Here is a 22,636-nt window from a genome sequence, read left to right on the forward strand (position 1 = left end):
ATGTGAATAAGCCTTTCTTCCAATCTTGCATTCTTCTTTGCAAAATCCAGCTTCTCTGGTGATTTGCTCATCTTACAAACTGAGTACGGATGGTGAGGGGATACAGCCCTGAACACCCAACCTTTCCTGATTTTAAGCCACAAATATTCCCTTGTTCTGTTTGCACAACTGTCTCGATCCATGTACAGGCACCCAATAACCACAATGAAGTGCTCTGGAATGGTTTGTTATGACCCCCACAGTCAAATGAGGGCATAGTTAATGAAACTCAAGTAAACATCTTTCTCCACTTTAAGTCAAGATTCATATGACAGTGATATCCCTTGTTCCACATCCTCTTCAAAATCCTACCTGAATCTCTGGTACTTCCCTGTCTATGTACTGCTGAAACCATTGTTGGATGATTTTAAGCCAAAATATTTTACCTGTGTGCAATATCAACGATATGGTTCTATAGTTTGAGCATTCTGTTGGGTCACCTTTCTTTGGAATGGGCACACACAGGGATCTCTTCCAGGCAGTTGGCCAAGTAACTGTCTTCCAAATTTCTTGGCATGGAGGAGTGAATACTTTCAGTGTTTCATCAGCTTGTTGGAACATTTCGGTTTGTGTTCTATAAATTCCTGGAGCCTTGGTTTTGGTTAAGGCTTGCATTTTTTCCTTCATCATCACGCGCGATCTTTTGAAACGGCGGAATGTTCACTAGTGCTTTTGGGTGCAGTGACTCTGTTTTTCCAGCTTCTTCTGACGCTTCCTGCATCATTCAATATTTTTCCCATAGAATAACTTAATATTGCAACTTGAGGTACGAATACTGTTTTAGCTCATTCAGTTTAAAATATGCAGAACGTGTTCTCCCTTTTTGGTTTTCTAACTCTAAGGCTTTGCACATTTCATTATAATATTTGATTTTGTCTTCTCCAGCTGCTCTTTGAAATTTTCCATCTAGCTCATTGACTTCATACCTTCTCTCATTTTTCCTAACCATCCCCTGATCAAGACCAAGTGTAAGATTCTCTTCTGGCCTCCAATTTGATCTTTGCTTTCTTTCCTGTCTTTTTACTGACCTATTGCTTTCCTCACGTCTGATGTTCTTGGTGGCCTCCCACCGCTCCTCAGGTCTTCTGTCATAACACTTAATGCAGTAAATTTGCTCTTGAAATGTTTTTGAAATTTGAGTGAGACAGGCTCCGGGCCGCATGGTGGCTCTCATGGACTTGTCTGAATTTTCTTCAGCTTCAACCTGAACTTACATAAGAGCCCTTGGTGGTCTATTCCACAGTTGTTCTCTGGCCTGGTTTAGCGCTGATACTGACTTTATCTATCAGCTCTTCCCACAGATGTAGTCATTTTATTCCTGTGAATTCAGGCTGGAGAGGTCCAGGTATGCAGTCCCTTTTTGTGTTGTTGAAAAAAGGTGTTTGCTATGAACACGCTGTTGGTCTGGCAAAACTCTATCATGCAGTCTCCAGTTTTGCTTCTCTCATCAAGACCCGGATTTCCAATAACCGTTCCTTCTTCATTTCCAACGTTTGCATTCGAATCACCAAGAATTATTAATGCATATTTACTGAATTTCTGACTGAAGATCTTGGTAGAATTTTTCAACTTAAAGAGTTGTACTGATTGGTTTTCCTTGCATGGGAATAGACATTATCTTGTCACGCACAGCACTGCACTTCAAGGTAGATCTTGAGATGTCCTTTTTGAGGATGACATTCCCCCTGATGGTATCAGCTCAATCACAGTAAATGATGTCATTTTCTGATTCTAAATGGCCGACACCAATCCATTTCAGCTAACACCTAGAATATTCCCCTTGGTGTGTTCCATTTCATTTTGTGACAGCCTCCATTTCCCTCGATTCATCCTTTGAATATGCAGAGTTCCAATGACTAAGTGCTGCTACTTCTCTCATTTTGCGTTGTGCCTGAGCTGCGAGTAAAGGCACGGACGGCGTACAGGTAAGCCTCCCTCCAGCAGGATCATTACGGCTGACTCCACCCCGAGACGGCAGCTCCTTCCTCGGTCATATTCCGTGTGCCTCCTGAGCCGAGGGGCTCACCTTCAGGCACCGTCTCTGATACTGGTCTGCTTTCTTTACAACATTTTCAGTAACTGGCAATGTTTCACTTCTAGCCATAGTGTTTTCAGTGATTAATTCCTCTATTCAGTACCCAATGTCCTCTAACAGGACAGGTTACTCCTTCCTGGTAGTCTGTTCTTTAGTCTGTAAACGTTGAAACCTGTTCACTTTGGGCAACCCTGATGGTATGGGAAACACAGGAACACCCACCCCACCACCGTTCAACCAGCAGAGAACAGAAACACCTAGGAATTCCAAAGTCTACACTTGGTTTTCTTAAACATCAAATAGGCTTACCATTTCCTTTGAGTTTAATACGGAATTCCTGTCTTACAACTAGTACTGTGGTCAAAGGTGATGCCACACATTATATTACATGGCACACATTATACACAGTATAATTACACATTATAAAGACAAGCGATTCCTGAAAGTAAAGGCTTACACAGTTATGCGAACAACTAAATAAACTTCTTCTGGTGCATTACTTTAAAGTGGTCATCAAACTTCTTACATGAGAGAAAAAGAGCAGTTAAATAATCAGAGCCAAAAACTATCCCCAGACCTTCCCCCCAAGCTGACCAGGGCCAGCCTCCTAACTCCAGATAATAGTGTAGACCCAGAGAGGTGTGGGTGCTGCCCTTGAGGGCCCATCACACAAGCCTCTCCTCACACAAGGGAGAAAGAATAGGCAGGGAGACTAGCTAAACACACCTATATATTTCTCTACTGTCCCCCCTCGCCCCCTCAGAATGCAGAACCTCTTCAATTTGCAGAGAACACACGTCTTTCTTCTCCTGATCACTGGGTTCCAATTAATTAAGAACTTTCAAAGTATCTGAAAAACTAGGCTTGGCCTCTGGCTACTCTTGGAGACCAACGCTCCCCCCCCCCCCCGTTATTGATTGTAGAAGGCGATAGTAACCTTTTGCCAGTCCCAAAGGCATATCGTTAAGCATGAGGAATGGATTGTGAGCAAAGGTTACATAGTTAAATAGACACAAAAATCCTCAAGTCCATACACTACTCCACAAATCTCATGCACGGTTTTGAATCAGTTTATGGTTCAGTTAGGGAATGACAAAAAATACTCGAATGCACACAAGTTTGTCATATTTGGCTGTACTGGAGAAAAGTACGAGGGTTAATGATCTCTAGAAACGTAATCTTAGGAAAGGAGAACAGTGTGATTGTTGCATAGCAGCAGAGGCCGAAACCGCAGTGGACTGCGCCCAGAGGGCGGCCACGTGGGTCACTTTCAGCGTCTGCCACTGGAGAGCAGGGGCCGCAATGCACTTGCCGACATCAAGGTCTAGAAAAGGCGCACTGCCCTTCTTCTCAGTCTCCAATTCCAGTGGGTTGGCTCGTAATTGCCCTCCAGATCTGTTCTGATGTAACAACCCCCCACCCGCCCCCCAGTGTACCAAGTTAGGGCTGGGGCAACAGCCCTGCATCATCAGCCATGGCTGTAACAGTCGGAATCCGCCTGAGGTCCTGATCTCAAGGCAGTTATTTTAGAATCGGATACTGTTCCACCTCAGCAGAAACTCCCAAGGTCTCACACGTTACACAGCTCAAACCCACATAGTTCATACTCACCATGGGATTTTTAAAAAACTCGTATTTTGCATAGTTCTTCCTGAAGAGAAATTTACTTTCGCTGGCCATGGTGCTCTCCACCTGGACCACCAGCTCGTGATCTTCCAAGCACCGCTCTGCAGAGGAAGAGCAGGGACCGTGAGAGGAGAGACGGGCAGGAGCATTCAGGCAGTTTCCCAACTCATGACTTTCTGCTCTGCAAGCACGGGAGACCAACATGAGCTCTGGAAATACGTGTAACCGAGTTCCCTCTCGAATGCGTTGCCCAATGCACACAAGGTCTGCAAAGGATATCGTTTGAGGGATTCAGACCCATCTTCACATTTCTATACATCTTTGAAATTTGGTATCATCAAAATTTTAAGGGGAAACATGGCCAAAAAGACTCCCAACAAATGGGGCCACCCTTAAATTAAGAAATGCCAACTCCTGCACAGAACAGTGGCGATGGCTCCAGTTCATGAGACCTGGGACATTACACAAGGACAAAAGGAGGTGGGAAGGGCACTGAGAGAGCGCCGTGGCTGAGAGCAGAGGGTGTTCGAGCAAGGCCAGCGATGGATCATGGCCAACTGAAACGAGGCTGGAATGTAACACAGGAAGACGACAGTTTCTGAGATGTTCCGATCAGACAGTACGTTCAAAGTGAAAACACAAAGCCCCAACACAACAGTTGCAGTCAAGTCGATTCTAACTCACAGAGGCCCATGTGTGTCAGCACAAAACTTTGTTCACATGGCTTTCGGTGGCTGCATTTTTTGGATATAGGTTACCAGGCCTTTCCTCTGAGGCACTTCTGGAATGAATTTCCAACCTTTCAGTTGGCAGAAAAACATACCAACCATTGACATCACCCATGTCTAAACAAAGCACGTATAATTCTGAACCCCGCACTAACTAAATACTGGGGTCGTTCTCATGAATTATATCATGGACTATAAAGTTCCTGTGAACTATGACAATTCAATCATTAAGGGAGGGAGGAAAAGATACTATGTTGTCTCACGTTCACACACAGGTGTAAGTGACGGTATATGACAGTTCAGAGCAAATACGGAGCACACCACTCTGGGAAGATGATCTCTCTCACAGTCTAAACCCTCTGGGCCCATGTGGAGCACCACGAACTTACACGCTCCAAAGCAGCGTACTGCTCTTCCAGTCTGATGGCCACACTCTTACCAAGCGTCTTCTGAAAATGATTATGATTGAGGTAGCAGGTAACTAAACTTACTAAATTATGGGGCGGGGTGGGGGTGGGTGGGGGGATTGCCAACCTGTTAAAAGCCAATCCACAGCAGGCTCTACGGTGATTTTACGTGTGGAAGTGGTGGAGAGGAAATGCTACAGTTGATACCAAAGGGGGGTCTAATCTGACATGCAGTAGTTCTCCAACTGAGGTCCAACTGAGTTTCTTCCAAAACGTACCTGTGATGTAAAAGCTGAGGTTCAGAGCTAAAACTTTCCCAACCCAAAGTGATCTCAGAATGGGAAAAACAATCTCTCTTTTAGAATGAGTGGCTGTTAATCTCAGGACAGACACAGGGTCTTTAGGGGCAAGGTCTGACGCTGCCTGTTCTTGGCCTTGGTTTTGATAATGGTCAGGAAAGGATTCCTCACATTCAAAGCCTGATTTTTTTTTCCCCCAAGGATAGGATTTTGGGGGTGGGTGGGTGTGGTGGTGGGGGATTATGGTTGCCAGAAGCTAACAGAATTTAGGGAAGGGCCAGACCTGGCACTAGCAACAAGCCGGGAATGTTCCCATCTGTCATGTACGGGGCAGGGGTTTTTCATGCAGATCTTGGTATGTGTCCAGTTCGCTGGGCTATGATTCGCAGTGGTTTGGCAAACGTTGCCTAACAAACGGATGGAAAGCTCAGCTCTTTAGAGCTGGCTGATCTTCACGCAATGTCTCAGACACACATCATGCCAGGAGGTTGCTGAGGACATATTATTTGCCTAACTGTGAAAATGACAAATCATGCACAACAGCACTTCCGTAGCTCTCACATCAGTAGTTCTACGGTCTTCTTCCACCAGTCTGGACGTCAGCCAGGCTTTTCATTCGATGAGTTTGGCCGTCTTCTCTCTCTTGGCTAATCTTGGAGATCTTCCCAACCTGCCTTAAAATTCTTGATCCATCTAAAAATTGCTGTTCTATGTGGGGCAGCATCCTTGCAAACTTGTTGCAGAGCTTCAATGACTTGGAAAGAAGTCTTTTTGTATATTATTAAAATTGGATATTAGCCCAGACCTCAAAACCAGTTTTTAATTCATGGCACAAAAAGGATCCTCTTTGTTGAAGGCATTCTAAGGAGACTGACAAATTAATGAGCCATCCACTGATTGTGGGAACACGCTTAACACATTTGGTTTAGAATGATCCTGTGGATGTATAAACTAGGACTTGACTAGAAGTATCTTTTTCCCACTTGTCCTTGTGTCTGTGCAGAAAAAAACTAAAGGAACATGGTAGCGTGATGAGTTAAGCACGGGGATGCTAACAAGGCTGACAATTCAGACCCCGCAACTACTTCTTTGAAGAAAGTCATTGCCCATTAAGATTTAGTCTTGGCTCCGGATAGGGCAAGATATGACAAAATAACGAGGTATAAATTACCAAGGGCACATGAGGAAGGGGGGAAAGGGGAGGGAGGGGGAAAAAAAAGAGGACCTGATGCAAGGGGCTTAAGTGGAGAGCAAATGCTTTGAGAATGATTGGGGCAGGGAATGTATGGATGTGCTTTATACAATTGATGTATGTGTATGTATGGATGGTGATAAGAGTTGTATGGGTCCCTAATAAAATGTAAAAAAAGAAAAGAGGAGAAAAAAATGATTAGGGCAGGGACTGTACAGATGTGCTTTATACAATTGATGTATGTATATGTATGAACTGTGATAAGAATTGTATGAGCCCCTAATAAATTGTTAAAATTAAAAAAAAAAAGATTTAGTCTTGGATACCCTGTGGGACAGATCCACTGTGTCCCAGAGGGTCCGTACAAGTCAGAAGAGACAATAGCAGTGGTTGGTGGGCGGGTGCTTATACGCACGCATGCACACACACATCCACATTCTCACAAACACACTTCATTGGTTTTGCTCTTCCAGACAACTTCGTCTAAGTACGACATTTGGTACCAGAGATGGAGCTACATAAAAACAACCAACAGTGGCCACGTGTGCCTTGAAAGAAAGCCCTATTGTGTTCAGGAGCTATTTTTAATATTGTTAAAAACTAAGCCCACAGTCTTACTGTAAACGTGGCTGAATTAGAATCCCACATGAATTCCCAACCGCGAGTGATGTCTAATGTTAAAGGGAGGGCCTTGACTGGGAAGAAGCTGGATCCTGCAAACGGATGGGGCATAATCAGTAGGCTGAGGACCCGAGAGGGATTCCAAGAGACCCAGCTCTCTTATTCTTATCTGAAGCTATGACCGTACTTTTGCTACCAGGACTTCTTACACCTTTTTCACTCTTGACCCTTTGCACCCGAGAAACTTGCAACACGGAAAAGCACTGTCAGAAACACTATAGATTACGTGTCTCATTCTAAATTAATTATTTTATTGTTACATGTTGTTCAGAAACATTTTACTGTTACCAATTTTTCACAACCCCCAAATTCAATTGCACAATCCCATATGGAGTCAAGACCCACAGTTAGGCGTTGTACTAAACTAACCCTCCATAGCAAAACCAGGATCCCTTCCCTCCCCTTCTGAAAAGAGTAACCCAGCAGTGCAAACACCTCTCTGCCATATCACTTGGGGTGGGGCCTGGAGCAACAGCTCAGTGACACGTCCACAGAACCCACCTCCACCACCTTTTTCGCTGGACTTAAGTCCTTTAAAGTGTGATCCGGGGGAGGCATACTACATTCCAAAGAACATCTTGGCTTTTCTTGCAAACTGTGGTAGTTATAGAACTTTACGTCAACTTGACAAGTACGTGTCGGGGTGGAGTCTAGCCTGTCAATCAGATCACAGCCTGATGATACCTTTGTGGGTGAGGCCTTCTCATGAGGATTCTGGGAGCTTCCTCTCTGTTTCATCTTCCTGTTGGCAAACCATGTGGCTGCGACCTCCCAGAGCCTTGTGGTGCTTCTAGCGCCGTTGGATCCACAAGACTCTGCACCTACCGGCCGTGATCTTCCTGCATTCTGCATCACTGCCTGAGGCTGCCTGAGTCTGAAAAGGGACTTATTGCCTCATATTAGACTTACAGACTTGATCGAGACTGGGCGGGCATGTTTTCCTGATAAATAACTACTTCTTGATATTAAGCTTTCTTTTACATATATATGAGTGTCCCTGGATTTGCTTCTCTAGTCAACCGGGCCTAACACACAACCAGAAACCTGAAGAATATGTTTGGGAATGGCCATTAAGGGTATGGGGTACAAGGAACATCAGGTTGGGTCAGTCTGGGTTATTGATATGGATGCATGAAGCACTGATCAAAAGGTGGCTTACAGTAAACCAAGGCAAAATGCCAGGCCTGCCTTGGGATAGTGCAGAAGATGGTATCCAGAAGTTAAAGAAACTGGTGTATTAGAGTGGATTTATCAGGTTGGACCCACAGAACCAACCAGGGAATGTCCTGAAGACACAACGTTCACCACAATGGTGAGGAACAGAGTTGGGAGAGGGGTCAGCATTCTTAAAGTACGCTGTGCTTGCTCTTCTACCTAAGGCCTATTTGACCGTGGAAGCCACCCTACATAAATAAGACACCTACCTACAATCATGCCGACTGAACTGGCGGGGTTGGGATCTGCTGACAGCACATAATTGACAACGAACAGGTGGGAGTGGTTATTGTATTACCCAGTCATGGTGTCCACTAGGAGTGAAATAAATGGGAAATCTAAATATTTGCTTGATTTGTAGAAGAGCAAGAGTTCTAATTCAAGTGAACAGCACTCAAATTTGCATCACCAGAATAGAGTCACAGTATTTCAATCAATTACCTGACTTGACTCAGTTTACAGATGTACAACCCCTTGAATAAAAAGGTGCCTTTTACATGAATGACTTCATTGGAGCAAAGGAAAAAATATCGGACTTCTCTGGATTACTAGAAACTGGCTCTGAATTAGCACCAATGCCAGGAGATTCAAAACATTACCATAGTCAACCAGCCAGAGTAGATGGAGGAACATGAGGTTATTAATGGAGTGGTAGCTTGGGTCCATCTCGAAGATGGGTCCAATTGGGCACTGAACCCATCCTACATGTCCTCGGGTCCAGAAAGCATAATTGGAATAGACATAATTGACAATAGAACCTGGCACTGAATATTTTAAAAAAGGGTTCTACAGTGGGAAAATTCAAGTGGAAGCCACCAAAATGGTTTTTACCTAAAAATAACAGACCAAAAGCAATTTAAAAAAATCTATGGAGGGATTGCAGAGATTAGTGCCACCATTTAGGACTTGAAGGCTCATGGGAGGTCAGTCCCCCCACATCCTTATTCAAGTGTCTATGTGGTATGTTGGCAGGTTTTAGAGAGTGACAGTAGATTATTGTAAACTTAAACAGGAGGTGTCTCCAATTGCAATGTAGTTTTATTACTTGAACGAGCTAATATATCCTCTGGTACCTGGCATGTAGTTATTAACACGGAAAGCCAGAAGTAGTCTTCAGTTGGCAAGGCTTGTAATGCATGTTCACTGTCTTATTTTAATAGTGTTGTATTTCTCGCCAGTCCCATGCTGTAATTTAGCCTATAGGACCGATTTTCTTCCCCTTGCACATCATATTGGTTCATGATATTGATGGCATTATGTTGATCAAATTTTACTGAAGAATGTTTGTATGCTAAAGCATGAAAAATAGAAATCAACAAAAATTCAGGTACCTTCCACTTTACTGAAATTTCTAGGAGCTCAGTGGCATAGAGTATGTTGGAATATTACTTCTAAAGATAATGCTTAAGTTATTGTACCTGGCCCCTCCTACAACTAAAAATAGGCACCACACTGGGCAGGCATCTTTGGATTTTGAAGAGTATATATGTGTCATTTTTGCGTGCTACTCCAGTGTTATTTATGAAGTGACTTAAAAAGCTGCTGGTTTTGAGTGGGGCCCAGAACAAGGGAAGGCTCTAGAATAGCTTCAGGTTGCCAGGTAAGGTGATCTGCCACTTCCTTGGGCCATGTTATCCAGTGGTTCTTGAAGTGTCAATAGAAGATGGAGATCTTTGGTAAGGTCAGATTGGTGAATTATAATGGAGACACATAGGCTTTTGGAGCAAAGTTCTGCTATTCTCTGAAGATAACTATTCTGCTTTGGAGAAACAGCGTTTGGCTTAGCATTGGGTGTTTAACCATATGCCACACAGTGACCACATGGCCTGAACTCCCAATCACAAATTGGGTTTTACTTGACCCACTGAGTCAGGATATTAGATGTGCAAACCAACATGCCATTATTAAATAGAGGTGCTAGCTATGTGTTATCAATCAGAACCTGGAAAGCATAAGTTAAATGAAGAAGTGGCCTAAATGTCCATGGTTTCCGCTCTTGTCAAATTGCGCTTCTTTTCCTAATATATATCTATGGCCTCATGGGGACTGCCTTATGGTTAGCTAGCTGAAGAGGAGAAAACTCATGCATACTTTACGAAAGGCTCTGTGTTAAAGGCATGCATCATTGGGAAGTGGATAGGAACAACACTAGCTTCTCTGGGATCTTCTTGTTGAACAGTGAAGTAAAATCCTCCCAGTGGAGAGAATTTTGGGCAATGCTCCTGGCTCATTTTGCTCAAGGGGAGAAGATACTAGGTCGTTTAGCTGGATGGATGGTCACAGACTTGGAAGAAACAAGACTGTAAAATTGGTGACCAGGAGACAATGACAAAATGTATGTGCATAGACCTCTCAACGAGTGTGAAAAAGAAGATATGTGTGGATGCTCACCCATGGGTTACACCTCGATAGAAGGGAACTTTAACAATCAAAAGGACTGCTGGAGGGATTCTGGGGATTCCGGTCAGCCTCTTTCCCTAGCCACTCCTATCATGACCCAATGGGCTTGTGAACAAAAGCAAGCGGCCATGGTGGCAAGGATGGCAATCACGCTTGAGGTCAGCAACATGAACTTCCATTCAGCAACGCTGACCCAAATAGAGCCAATGATCAATCAGCCAGCAGCAGAGACAAAGACTGAATCGTTGATACACCATCATTTCTTAGGGTGATCAGGCAGTAACCTGGTGGTAGGTGTGATAACACTGGAGCTCTTGCATCATGCAAAGTGTAGTGTTTTGTTATTACTGGGCTAGAAACTTACTCTATATACTTATTTACCATCCCTGCATATATAATGCTTCTGTCCTAACTAGCAGACTTCCAGAATGCCTTATTCATCATCATGGCATCGTACACAGTATCGCCTGTGTAACAGTACAGAACAAGTGAAGTGTAGAGCTGTGCCCATGCTCATGGAATTCACCGGTCAAAACACGTTCCTTACCTTCCTGGAGCAAGCCGGCTTTACAGAAGGAGGTAATTACCTCGTAAAGACACAATGATGGTGCCAGCTACGTGGCAATACCTTGCAGAGTTGGGGCAAAGCTCCAATGTCCAAGATATGGTACTCTTACTCCTACACCACAATTTGTGGGTGCAGGAATCAAGAGGTGGAAATGTGTGTGGCATCAATCACTATTGCACCTAGTAACTCACAAAAATTTTGCTTCCATATGTATGTGTGTATATACATGTTATATATGTATGTATATGTATATATGTACATACAGGTTATATATATGTGTGTATGTATCATGCAGATAATTCTTGTTTGACTCACTCCCTTTTTCTATTACTTATAAAATATAAAGAGAGTAAGCAGGAAGAATACTGAAAATACCATAAACTGCAAGAAGAACAAGCAAATCTGGGGTATAGCCAAAATGTTCCTTTGTCTCATGATCTTTAGCCACATTATCAGGAGAGAGCAGTCTCTAAAGAAGGTCAGCATGCTTGGTAAAGTAGAAGGCAGGTGTAAGAGGAAGACATTCAACAAGATAGAATGACACAGTAGCTGTAACAGTGGGTTAAAACCTAACAATTGTGAGGATACATTGTTGCTCCTTCTATTGTCTTTAAGAGTCAGAACCTACTCAACAGAATTTAACAACAAAACTGTGCATTTCTACTTAATGGTAAATTAGTTGTATCGCATTAGGTGTAAGGTATGTAAGGTATGTTTTCATTTAGAGATTATGTCAAGTTGACAAGGGGTGGACTGTGATGGTTAATGTTATGTAAAATTGGCTAGGCTAGGATTCTCAGTGGCAGACTCTGGACTTTTTGGTTTTCTATAATATCATACAGTGTGATAATACTCCATTTTGCAATCTCTTATCAGTTGAAAGCCATTTAGTTTTCATGGGGTGTAGTCTGCATCTACTAAGTACAGTAAGCTTGCTCTTTCCATTCTGTATCTCAATCCAGTTCTTGGCATGTAAGCTAGCAGCCTGCTCGCTGGCCTGTAGATTTTGAGATTCTCCAGGTCTTGCAGCCCTCTGACGCAGCAGATTGCTGTCTGACCCGCCAGTGTGGGGTTTGGCCACTTCTGCAACCACATTAGAAAAAAGAATCCTGCCTCACACACACACACACACACACACACACACACACGGGGAGGGGGGGATTCAGAAAGTTTGTGGACAAATTCCATCTTCTTCCAATTCCTGTTTTCTATGAACTTTTGGCATTCCTTCCCTCGCATACATGCTTCACAGGTTTTGCATCTCTATGAATCCATGCTACTGCCCTGACTGTGTCCCCATGATAGGGAAAAAGAAAATGACAGAAAACTCAGGTCCATAATTAAAGCTGTTAATATTTCCTTTAAAATAAGATGAGTTCAAGGCAACTAATTTAAAATAGATTTTCCTCCAGGAAAACAAATCAATTACTTCACTTTTAACTTTTACACAAGAGAAAATATTTTTTTCTGTAGTTATGAGACACACACAAAACTCAAACAAAGAAAAAACTACGGATGGTTGTTTTATTGAATTTGAAAATTTGCCAAGCAGAAGTGAAACAAAGTGTGGGAGTATATATGTGTGTTGGAGTGGGGGCTAGAAGTGGATATTGAAGTGAGGATAAGATATCTAGCTGGAAAGCCAACAGCATCTTTATTCCAAAGGAACCATGTGGAGAATCACAGAGTACCACGGGGGTCGGGCAAGAGCACTAATGCACATGGACTTGTCATAACAGCTCCCTGGAAGTTCTACGGGAGGTTGACAGCACTGTAGCCTACAGGCCATGTACTACAGTGTGTAGGGTGAAGAAGTACAGACAAAGGGACTAGTGATTGTGGTTCTATTACGGGCTCGGTGACCCTTTTCTCTAGTGACTCTAGGGCCTGTAGACACCTGAAGGTGGGGTCTCAGAACAGCAGAACACTCTTGTGTGAAAGTCCCTCTCTCTTGTTCCTGGTGAGTTAAGAAGACTTGAGTGAAGAGAGTCTGGAAGATTGAGCCACAAAAGCCTTTTCATCAAGGACCCCTGAACAGTGTGGCCTCAGGCTTGTCCTTGAATCTTTGCAGAAACAGGTTTTCAGGATCAAGTTCATGAATGGATAACCCCAGCTCCTGCTTATAATATTTTCTTCTCTCTACAACTTAACAACATTCAATTTCAAGCAAACTGCGATTATATGATATGATCACATCACTACCTATCAACATTACATTATTCCAAGTACCTTAAGTAAAAGTTGCTGTGACGTTTCACTGGAGTATTCCAAAAGGCAAGCGTTCCTTGACGGGTACTTGGATTTCTTAAATCTTCAAGTGAACTCTACAGCTATGCCACGGCCCAAAACTCACTCTGACCAAAAATTAAAAATAAAATAAAACAACCAAACCCTGCCTGCAAGTACGTTCTGACTGATAATGACACCAGGTGAGAGAGGGTAGCATTGCGTCAGAGCGTTGTCTTGGCGGCCATCTCTACGGAAGCGGATTCCCAGGCTTCTCTTGTGCAGTGCTGGTGGGTAGATGTGAACTGTCAACTCTTAGCATCGGCACCACCCAAAGAGCAACTTCACATGGCAGATATGTATACATCATCTCTCTTACACACACACACACACACACACACACACACACACACACACACACACACACACCTTTGCCTTAAAATTTGTAACAAGTGACTCCTTTGCAGAAAGCCATGCTGTCCAGACAGGTAATGAAGGGCTGGACAGAACTGGTAGAGAGTCCCCTGAGGGGCTGTACAACGAGCCCAACGCCCCTGGCCAGCCCTGACAGCAGCCCCCGTACAACGGGCATCATGCAAACACTCGTGTGGCCACACCCAGCCCCGTGCTCCTAAGCAAGGCCAGTCTGTCCGACAGAATGGAGCGAACTGTCAACAGGCGTCTGTCGGCTGCCCAGACCCAGAAATTCTGGACAAAGCCATCAATGAGATAACACGCCCACAAAACCGAACCCTGACATTTGGCTAAGTCCTTAAGCTGCCTTCTTTCTATTTATATATTTCATTGGACAAAGGACATCATTTTGGTGCCTTCCAGATTTAACGGCTGAGGAGATGGGAGACAAAGACAGAGAGAGACCAGGCCCAAGGGAGGCACCAAAACTTGGACACGAACCAGCTCGGTCTCTGCTCTGACACCCCTCTACCTGTGCAGATACCGGCATCGAAAATGGGCAATGCCAGTGCTCCACGGGCATTGCCAGTGTTGGTCTCTGACTTCATCAAAAGGAAGTACAAGCCCATACAAAGCCCCCGAAAGACTCCTTGCTTTTTTAACTTTTTGAATGTGTCTTAGCCTCATTCATCTGACACCAACTTTCTCCAGCCCTGCGGTCCTCTGAAACACTAGGTCCTCCACGTGAAGTCCTTGACCACTAACGTACAGTTTCCTTCACAGTTGCAGGTGCTCACGCAGGCCTGGGTGTGAGAGCCCAGCACCCGTTTGCTCCACAGGGCCAGGGATGGAATTTACCCAGAAATGCATCTTACAGCTCCTGGGGCACAAAGATGACATTTTGCATACCGTATATACTTGAGTACAACCCGACCTGACTATTAGCCGAGGCACGTAATTTTACCACAAGACCTGCTTTTAAAATGTGCTGGAAAAATTCGGCTTATACATGAGCATATGTGGTATATATGAGCATATATGCTTTAAAAAATCTCTTTAAAAACAACTTCTACTTGATGAGTCTGCAGGCTGCCTATGCCCTTTATGTGTGAAGGTGGCCCAGGTATGTGAGACGTGTGGCATGTGGCTCGCGTGCGTGTGTACGGGCCAGGGCAGATGGGTGGAGTCTGATTTCCAAGTGGCCTTCCTCCATTCTGACAGACACTGGCTGAACGGGTGGTCTGGGAACTTGTGATCTGCCATTGACTGGATTTGGTCAGTGACCCATCCTCAGGTGTCAGCACTCTGCTCTGAGACTCCGGTTAAGGACACTGCTACCAGGCAGGATTGTGACGTGTGCTTAAAATACAAAGAGGTCCTGAAAAGGACACTTGGAACGGGGGCCTTGGACATCATAAAGCACAGCACATACTTACTGCATGCAGATCACTGGCCATTAAGGGCTCTGTCTACCAAGTTAGGGACCTGCACCAACTTTCCAACGCTCCCTAAGTGGGGGAGGTGCTCAGGAACGGACAGCTGGGACCAGAAAGGACCCTTTGAGCAGATGCAGGAACAAGGAGCCCAGCTCTGTCTCCTGTCGAGCACAGCTCAGAGTGGGAGTGGCGACAAGTCCCTAGGAGTCAGGAGCGCTGGCATGAACCACAGCAGCAGGGGCCCGTCCCTGCTCCGCGTCTCCACGTGTGTGACATGCCTGACAACAGTGCATTTCTGGACCCAGCACCCCAACTCAAAGATGCCTCAGCTTGTCTGGTACAGAGGAGGCTCCCACTTTTTCTAAACGCATCATTCATTTCTGAGTGTGAGACAGAGTTCACGTTTTTAAAAATATAATACATAAAATGTTCAGATACTGTAACTGCAAAGATAAGTAATTCTGCTGAAATGTTGACTTCCAGAAGCTATCTGGGAATAAAGGAGCCCAAGAGGCACTGTCCAATAAACGATGGATTTCTAACTGTAGGGGGAGGGGTCTAAAATCCATTTCTTGGAGGTAGAAAGTTAGGGCTATCTGTTCCCATAATGACTGACAAACTTGGAAGCGACATAGTTTCCTATGATGAGAATCAATTGCATGGCAATGGGATAGGGGTCCAGGAGTCTTGAGACTACAAATGCCATCAGAATTACGCCTTTATGTCTTCAACATGGAAAAGCGCTGAGTGCGGGGCTAACTATCGGCCATGTGGATTTTAAGACTTGGCGTACCTTTGCTTAAGTAAATATCCCTATTTAAAAATAATCTGTTGCTCTTGGATTGATCCTGACTCAAAGTAATCCCACGTGTGTCAGAGAACAATGGGCTCCGAGGCCTTTCGGTGACTGGTTTCTCAGAAGGCTTTTCTTTGAGGGGCCTCCAGGGTGGTTCCAAACCTCCAAATTTTCAGATAATAGCTGAGCATGTCTAATGTTTGCATCAGCTGGGGATCAAAGTTTGTATCAACTACAAGAATCCCATTATTAGGATACTTGAAATATAACAAAGAAAAGTTTCTTTCTAAAGAGTACCTCATATACTTGAGTATAAGCCGACCCGAATATCAGCTGAGGCCCCTAATTTTACCACAAAAACTGCACTAAAAGGTGCCGGAAAAAACTCAGCGTATACACGAGTATATACGGTAAATGTAAAAATTGACTGCACACCCACACAGACATGGCTTGGGGTGGAGACGGAACAACTCCCTGAGAGTAGATGAGGCCTGTCTGCCTGTGTGCCGGAAGAATTGTGCACACGGGACTTGCTCAGACTCAGCACTGCTCATTATAAAGAAGAGCTCAATGTAAGGTCAAGTACCCTTACATCTTTTGCAAAGGGATGTCACAGGAGAAGGCCCTGAGGCTCCTTGGGAAGGCACGGAGGGGCCTTCGGGCGGGATCTGGCATGCTCACTTTCCTCATCAGGTAGTGTTTGATAACCAAATACCAGTGATGGGTAGAATGCAGCTTTTGGTTCTAAAATCTGCCTCTACAACTCAGCCCATAGGGGTGCGTTCATTTTGTTCTAATGAGGCAGGAGCTGGAGGAGAGGGATGAAACTGAGGAGGAGATTTCAGTGTTATCCTCACTATAGGAGGTTCAATCATTTATTTTTGTCAATAAGGCACCAAATGTGGTTCGCATGTTTCTTTTTTTTTTTAAAGCATTGTTGCTTACTTTCCCCCAGCTTTTTTACTCCCTTTATACTTGATTTCAAAATTCACTATTATCCCTTTTAGAGTATGAATATTAAGTGTGTCTGTGGAAAAGAGTAAGTCATAGCAACACTGAATCCCTAATTCTTAAGAACACCACATAAATATGCACTGATTTTTCTACATCTTGAGAATGACTCTTTATTATGTCCAAAGTTGAGCAAAAATTAACCTATTGTGTGATATTTTAGAAATTAAACTCAGAAAACCCACTGCCATCGAGTCAATTCCTACTCACGGCAACATCTGTGCCGTCACATTCTTACATTATCGTGTCCACACAGTTCCTAATAAAAGAGCATTCCCATTTGCAAGTGAGCTTCTAATAATATCCATCCTATTGGGCCCACCTATACCACAAGACTTCTGAAAGGGAATTCTGGACATACCCATTTATTCCCACCACTGCTTAATTTCCAAGCTATTTGTGTGTAAACAGGGGCTTGCGATGGCGTTACTCAAGCAGTGCAGGTTTTATCCACGGACGTTCCAACCGAGAGTTGGACATCCGGGGAATTAGCCCTCCTGGGAGCAACGGGGACATCACTGACACTGAACTGGGGCATCAATGAATGAACCTGGTGGAGGAGGCTGCTGCCAATGACCGGGAAGAAATCTTCTCTTTATACACCGGTATTCTGGTAATTAATAGAGACAGGAAGGAAACCATAAAGTGTTCCTCACGGCTTACTTTAAGAAACACACTGTGTACCCAAAAGTACAGTGGGAATTGGCAGCTGTGAGTTGAAACAAGGTCAACTCAAGTTTATGTGACATTATTTACGCTCACAGTTTACAGCGTACCTTGGAGGAATGCTATTTAATTTAAAAAAAAAGAATATTCTAAATCTGGAGGTTTAAATGGAATTTCTTGAATCTTTCAAAAACATTTAAAAGAAACATTGTAAACTGTGGGACTCTGGAATCTGTGTAGTCTCCCCTACTCACCCAGCCCCCCATCCTGGAAGATATTTAGCAATTGATTTGGAAGACATTTTGGCTTTAAATCCTTGCCCATGGTTTTGTGAGCATCATACATTATCCAGTAATCATTTAAGCAAAAGAGACATAAAGTGACGTGAAGCGATTTGCCAGTGAAGGTATGCGAAAAGCTTCTTAACCCGAAATAAGCCTCCTGAACAGAAAAACTCAATTGATTCTGCAACAATAGTTTCAAATATTCTGATACAAAATTTCTTTTTGCAACACACACACTCTGTGTGTTTCAGAAATACTGTGTCAGATTCACACTTAGGTCCAATTGATTTATAATGGGCTTCAATTCCCAGTGCGCCTCCTTGTGCTTTCCTGCTGACTGTAACCATGGCAGCCTATTTCAATTAGGCAGAGAACTGTTCTCCAAGAGTATATGCCTCTGCTAGCCCCAGGCCCAGAGCCACAATTGTGCAAGCTTACGATCCCCCCAGGTTGCCCCCTACCCGGGCCAAAGATGTGCAAAACCTCACATTCCTCTCCCAGACCGACTTTCCAGCGTGGGGCCCGGGGCCCGGGAAGGGTTGGGGTGAGAGACTAACCACTAAATTACAGCGAGAACCTTCTTAATTTGTGTAGGTCCTTTGGAAAGCACTGCTTCAGCCGGGCCAGAGCAACATGCATCAAAACCCTGGTGGGTAAAGAAAGCACGAACAGGGAGGAAAGAGAAAGGAGGGAGTTTTAGAGGAAGGGGGAAAGCATGAATGGGGAGCTGAGTTGAGGGCAACACTCAGGTACGTGACACTGTGCAGAGACTGCTCTCAGGAGGTTGCACGCTGGGCACCCCCAGACCCTGTCCCCCGAGAACCATCACCGCCCACGGCTGTTCCCTACCTAATCCGAGGTGCGGGTGGTGCTCCACTAGCGTCCAGCTGCTGTCATCCACACAGTGACTTTTGTAAACCAGCAATTGGCACAGGTCCCTGGCTGTCATGTCTGCTAGAATTTCCACCACTTTGCACGTCCCATCTTCACTAAAGACTTTAACATCCTGCAACATAAAAAGAGGACACTTACAGGAGGCAATTTTGTTATTTGAATCCAAAACACTGAAATAACGACAAGGAAAATACAGAGACGCTCCAACATCTGCATAACAGCTCTTCCATCGACCCCGCGAACACAGTCGCAGGAACATGAGTGGAATAACCCGCGCGGGATGTTCCCTGCCCACCTCCCCCGTGCCCCTTCAGAGGGCCGCAGAGCAGGCAGCAATCCCACAGGCTCCCGATTCTGAAAACGCTCCTCACACCTCAGGGGGACCCAGCACCCCGCTGAAGTTTCCCAGGTGCTTCTCCAGGACCGTTCTTAGGCAGGGACAACATTGGTTCACAGTGTTGCTGGTGGCCTTGGGGTTGGCAATCTCACAATTGAGCCGACTGTTAAGAACAAACAAAGAAACACACCTGGCCTCCTCTCATCCTCCGCCCGGCACAACTTTTGATAACTGTACCTGCGCAGGGTCCCAAGTCCAGTGGCTGATGCTCAGTGCCCTTTGAACCCTACCCCCGACTTGCTTCACATGGGCTTAGAAGAAGAAGTTGAGATACAGTAAAACGAAGACCTGGAGCTTTTTAGAATCGTTACCACGGAGGGGGGAGGAGGCGTACACACCAAAAAGCCCCAGCTAGCTAGGATCCTTTTCCTGCTCCCAGCCTAGATGACTGTCACTGCAGTGTCCGAGGATTATAAATATGCCACGTCTGAGCAACAATCACCCTCAGGGAGGGGCTCCCTTCAGGAGACTGTGTGATGCTTAAAAAAAAAAAAATCTTACCTCAGCAGCATGGAAAAGGCAGCAGTCAGAAGAACAAGATGGCATTTGAAATGAAGGTTGTTTCTTGAAAGGGAGTTTGTCCCCGGCCCCCCCTCCCTGTACCTGGCAGGCTGGGCTGCACTGCCAGGGTCCTGGTGCTATCAATGGGGGGCGGTACCAAGCCTGCATGAGCCCTTGGCAGGAAGGCTGTTTCTGGGCAGGCAGGGAAGACGCGCGCTCCAAGGCAGGCTTCCTCACGCACGGTCCTTTAGGTAGTGAATCAAACCATGTTCTGCAGACCAATCACGTCCTTCCCTCGGACTGATGTCATCAGCCCCCACACTCTCCCACTCCAGTGCAAGGACCCTGTCGGAGGAGGAGGTGGTGGTGATGACAGGCCAACAGAACCCTCTCAGACCAGCAAGCCCGAAAGATCGGTGTCAATGCTTGCCCTCCTCTGATCAGAGTGAAATGCCAAGCAGGAAACTCAGTGCCCCAAGCACTAGCATCTCTGACTCCAGACCTGTTTGCGAACTCTCTTGATAATCCTGTCCCCTGCCAGGGATGGGCTCAGTTACCACTTTTGTACCGGAATGTCAGCTTCCCCCACAATGATCACAGGAGCCCTTGATCCCCTGTTGATTTTAAACCAAGTGCTTAGTTTGCATTTCATTTGAGAAAGCAGACAGGCAGGAGAGGGCTACTGTTGGGGTCGATGCCCTGATGTAGAAAGCAAGCGGGGCAGGAACTGGGCATGCGGGAGTCTAGAAACCCTGGCTTCCCAGTCTTCTGTCATCTCCGGGCCCTTGGTCACCCGGTGGCTGGGAAGCTTTGAAAGTTCAATCAGCAATACGCAATGCAAGCCCACCACTCAAGTAGAGCTTGGTGGGCTTGAAGGGCTACAGTCAGTCCATGGCTACAGCCTCCGACAGCCTCCGCAACTCAGACACTGCCGCCGACAGTGACGGGACTGAGGACCCTGCCTTCCAGTCACATGCAGTGTTGAAGAAATTCACCCCTTTGTTTGTGGAATTAGTTTTGCTCAATAAACTCATTCTTCTGCCTAACAAGTTTGAATACAGCCGACACTACTGAGTGAGTCAATAAACACAAAATTTAAACAGAGCATGCTTCTGGCCTACAGGTAAAAACTTTTATTTCAAATACGGAAGTAAACAGTAAAACAAATCATACCTTGAGTATAAAACAGAGATCTGGACAATGCACGGAGTTAATATACTCCCTTAGAAGCTAAGGATGTAATCTAACATGCCTTCATACATGTTTCTAATCACCAAAGTTCCAAATTTATTTTCTTCCCCCAGATTCTAAGTGAGTTTGCCTATGAATACCATATCAAAATCTACCACTGCCAACAAGTGGACTCCCTAAATAGGCTTTGCCCGGCTGTAAATCTCTATAGGAGTAGCTGGTGCTTCTGAATTGCCAACCCTTCAGGTTCGCAGTCCAGGGCTTCCTCGGCACCACCACGAAGGCTCTTTAACAACAAGAACAGACCAACAAAACTCACTGTGGTGGCGTCAGTTCTCGCTCACTGCAAGCCTCGGGACAGAGCAGCCCGCCTCTGTGGGCTTCCGGGGCTGAAAATCTTTATGGGAGCAGAAAGCTTCGCCTTGCTCCCGAGCGTCAGCTGACAGTTTCAAGCTGCTGACCTTTCAGTGGAGCAGCCCCCTGGTCAGCTGCTACCCCACCAGCGCCCTTCTGAAATACGTGGACGTGCACTTCTGCGCCTACGAGTCCCCCGCCCACCGTTTCTGGTCTAAGACAGCCTTGGCACCACGTTCTCTAAACTTCCTGCTTACATGCTCTTTACCTCCCTCCCCCCCCCCCTAGTCTCTCAGTCATCTGCATATGCAAAGCTTTGTCACAGGGCAACTCTTGGGGCAGGTGGCAGGGCTGGCTGTGGTTAGAGACACCCCAAAGCTCAGGCGCTTGGGTCCAATGTTGCCCACTTAGAACTGCTCCCCAAGCCCTTCCTGAACCTGCCTTAGGGTCTACTGATGAGAAGAAACACGCATACGAGACAGAAGACCAGCATACAAAGAAGCATAATTAGACCCATATTTGGAGCTATCAATGGGAGCATTTGCACTGCACCCTTAAAACCCACAGGCTACTATTGCACCGCCATCGCCATCAGCCACGGTAAAGCCAGCCGCACCAGAAGGACCCAGCTGGACGGGGCCAAGCCCAGCCTCTTGCTGGTGAGTAGATTTTTGCCTCATGGTGAGCGCCCATGTGTGAGAAAGTAGCATGGCTCTGCAGCGTTTTCTTGGGCGTAACATTTACAGGAGCACACTGGCAGAGGAGTGTTTGGTGGGTTTGAACTGCCGAAGTTTAGGCTAGTAGATGAGCACGTCATTTGTGCCATCCAGGACATTTGCTAACGACCCTTTATTACAGGTCATGTGGGCTCAGGAGGTGTGTGCCCATCACGGGGACTGCGTGCACTGACTGTAGGGGACCTCATTTGTCCGGGGACTAGAGGAGTCTAGACGGGTGGATAACTCAGAGCTCTGCCACACACGAACTCTGCAACGTGTGCACGAATCACCAAGTCGCTGCCTTTGAGGGCTGCTGCAAAGTGCTGAGCTGCTTCCTCCAAGGCTGGCGATTCCAGCCCACCAGGCACTCCAGAGGGAGATGACACTGTCTTCCCCAGTGAAGATCTGCAAAGTCTACGAAACTCTGCAGCGCAGTGGTTCTCGACCTTCCTAATGCCGTGACCCTCATGTTGTGGCGACCCCCAACCATAACATTATTTTCACTGCACACTGCATGTATGAATCGGGTGACCCCTGCAAAAGGGTCGTTCGACTCC

At 45.5% G+C, this 22,636-nt stretch overlaps 1 protein-coding gene across 3 annotated transcripts in view; it reads right to left on the bottom strand.

Annotated features, from left to right (window-relative positions):
- Positions 1-22,636, bottom strand: part of GRB10 (growth factor receptor bound protein 10) — a 270,181-nt gene that overhangs the window by 48,787 nt on the left and 198,758 nt on the right. For all 3 annotated transcript variants that reach the window (XM_075558149.1, XM_075558150.1, XM_075558151.1), the window contains 2 exons: positions 18,873-19,029; positions 3,686-3,801 (listed from right to left, as the gene is read on the bottom strand). In XM_075558149.1, coding sequence (XP_075414264.1) covers positions 3,686-3,801; positions 18,873-19,029 — 273 coding nt within the window. The remainder of the gene's footprint in view (positions 1-3,685; positions 3,802-18,872; positions 19,030-22,636) is intronic.

Source organism: Tenrec ecaudatus, chromosome 9 (assembly GCF_050624435.1).
Source record: "Tenrec ecaudatus isolate mTenEca1 chromosome 9, mTenEca1.hap1, whole genome shotgun sequence".
NCBI classification, from domain to species: Eukaryota; Metazoa; Chordata; class Mammalia; order Afrosoricida; family Tenrecidae; genus Tenrec; species Tenrec ecaudatus.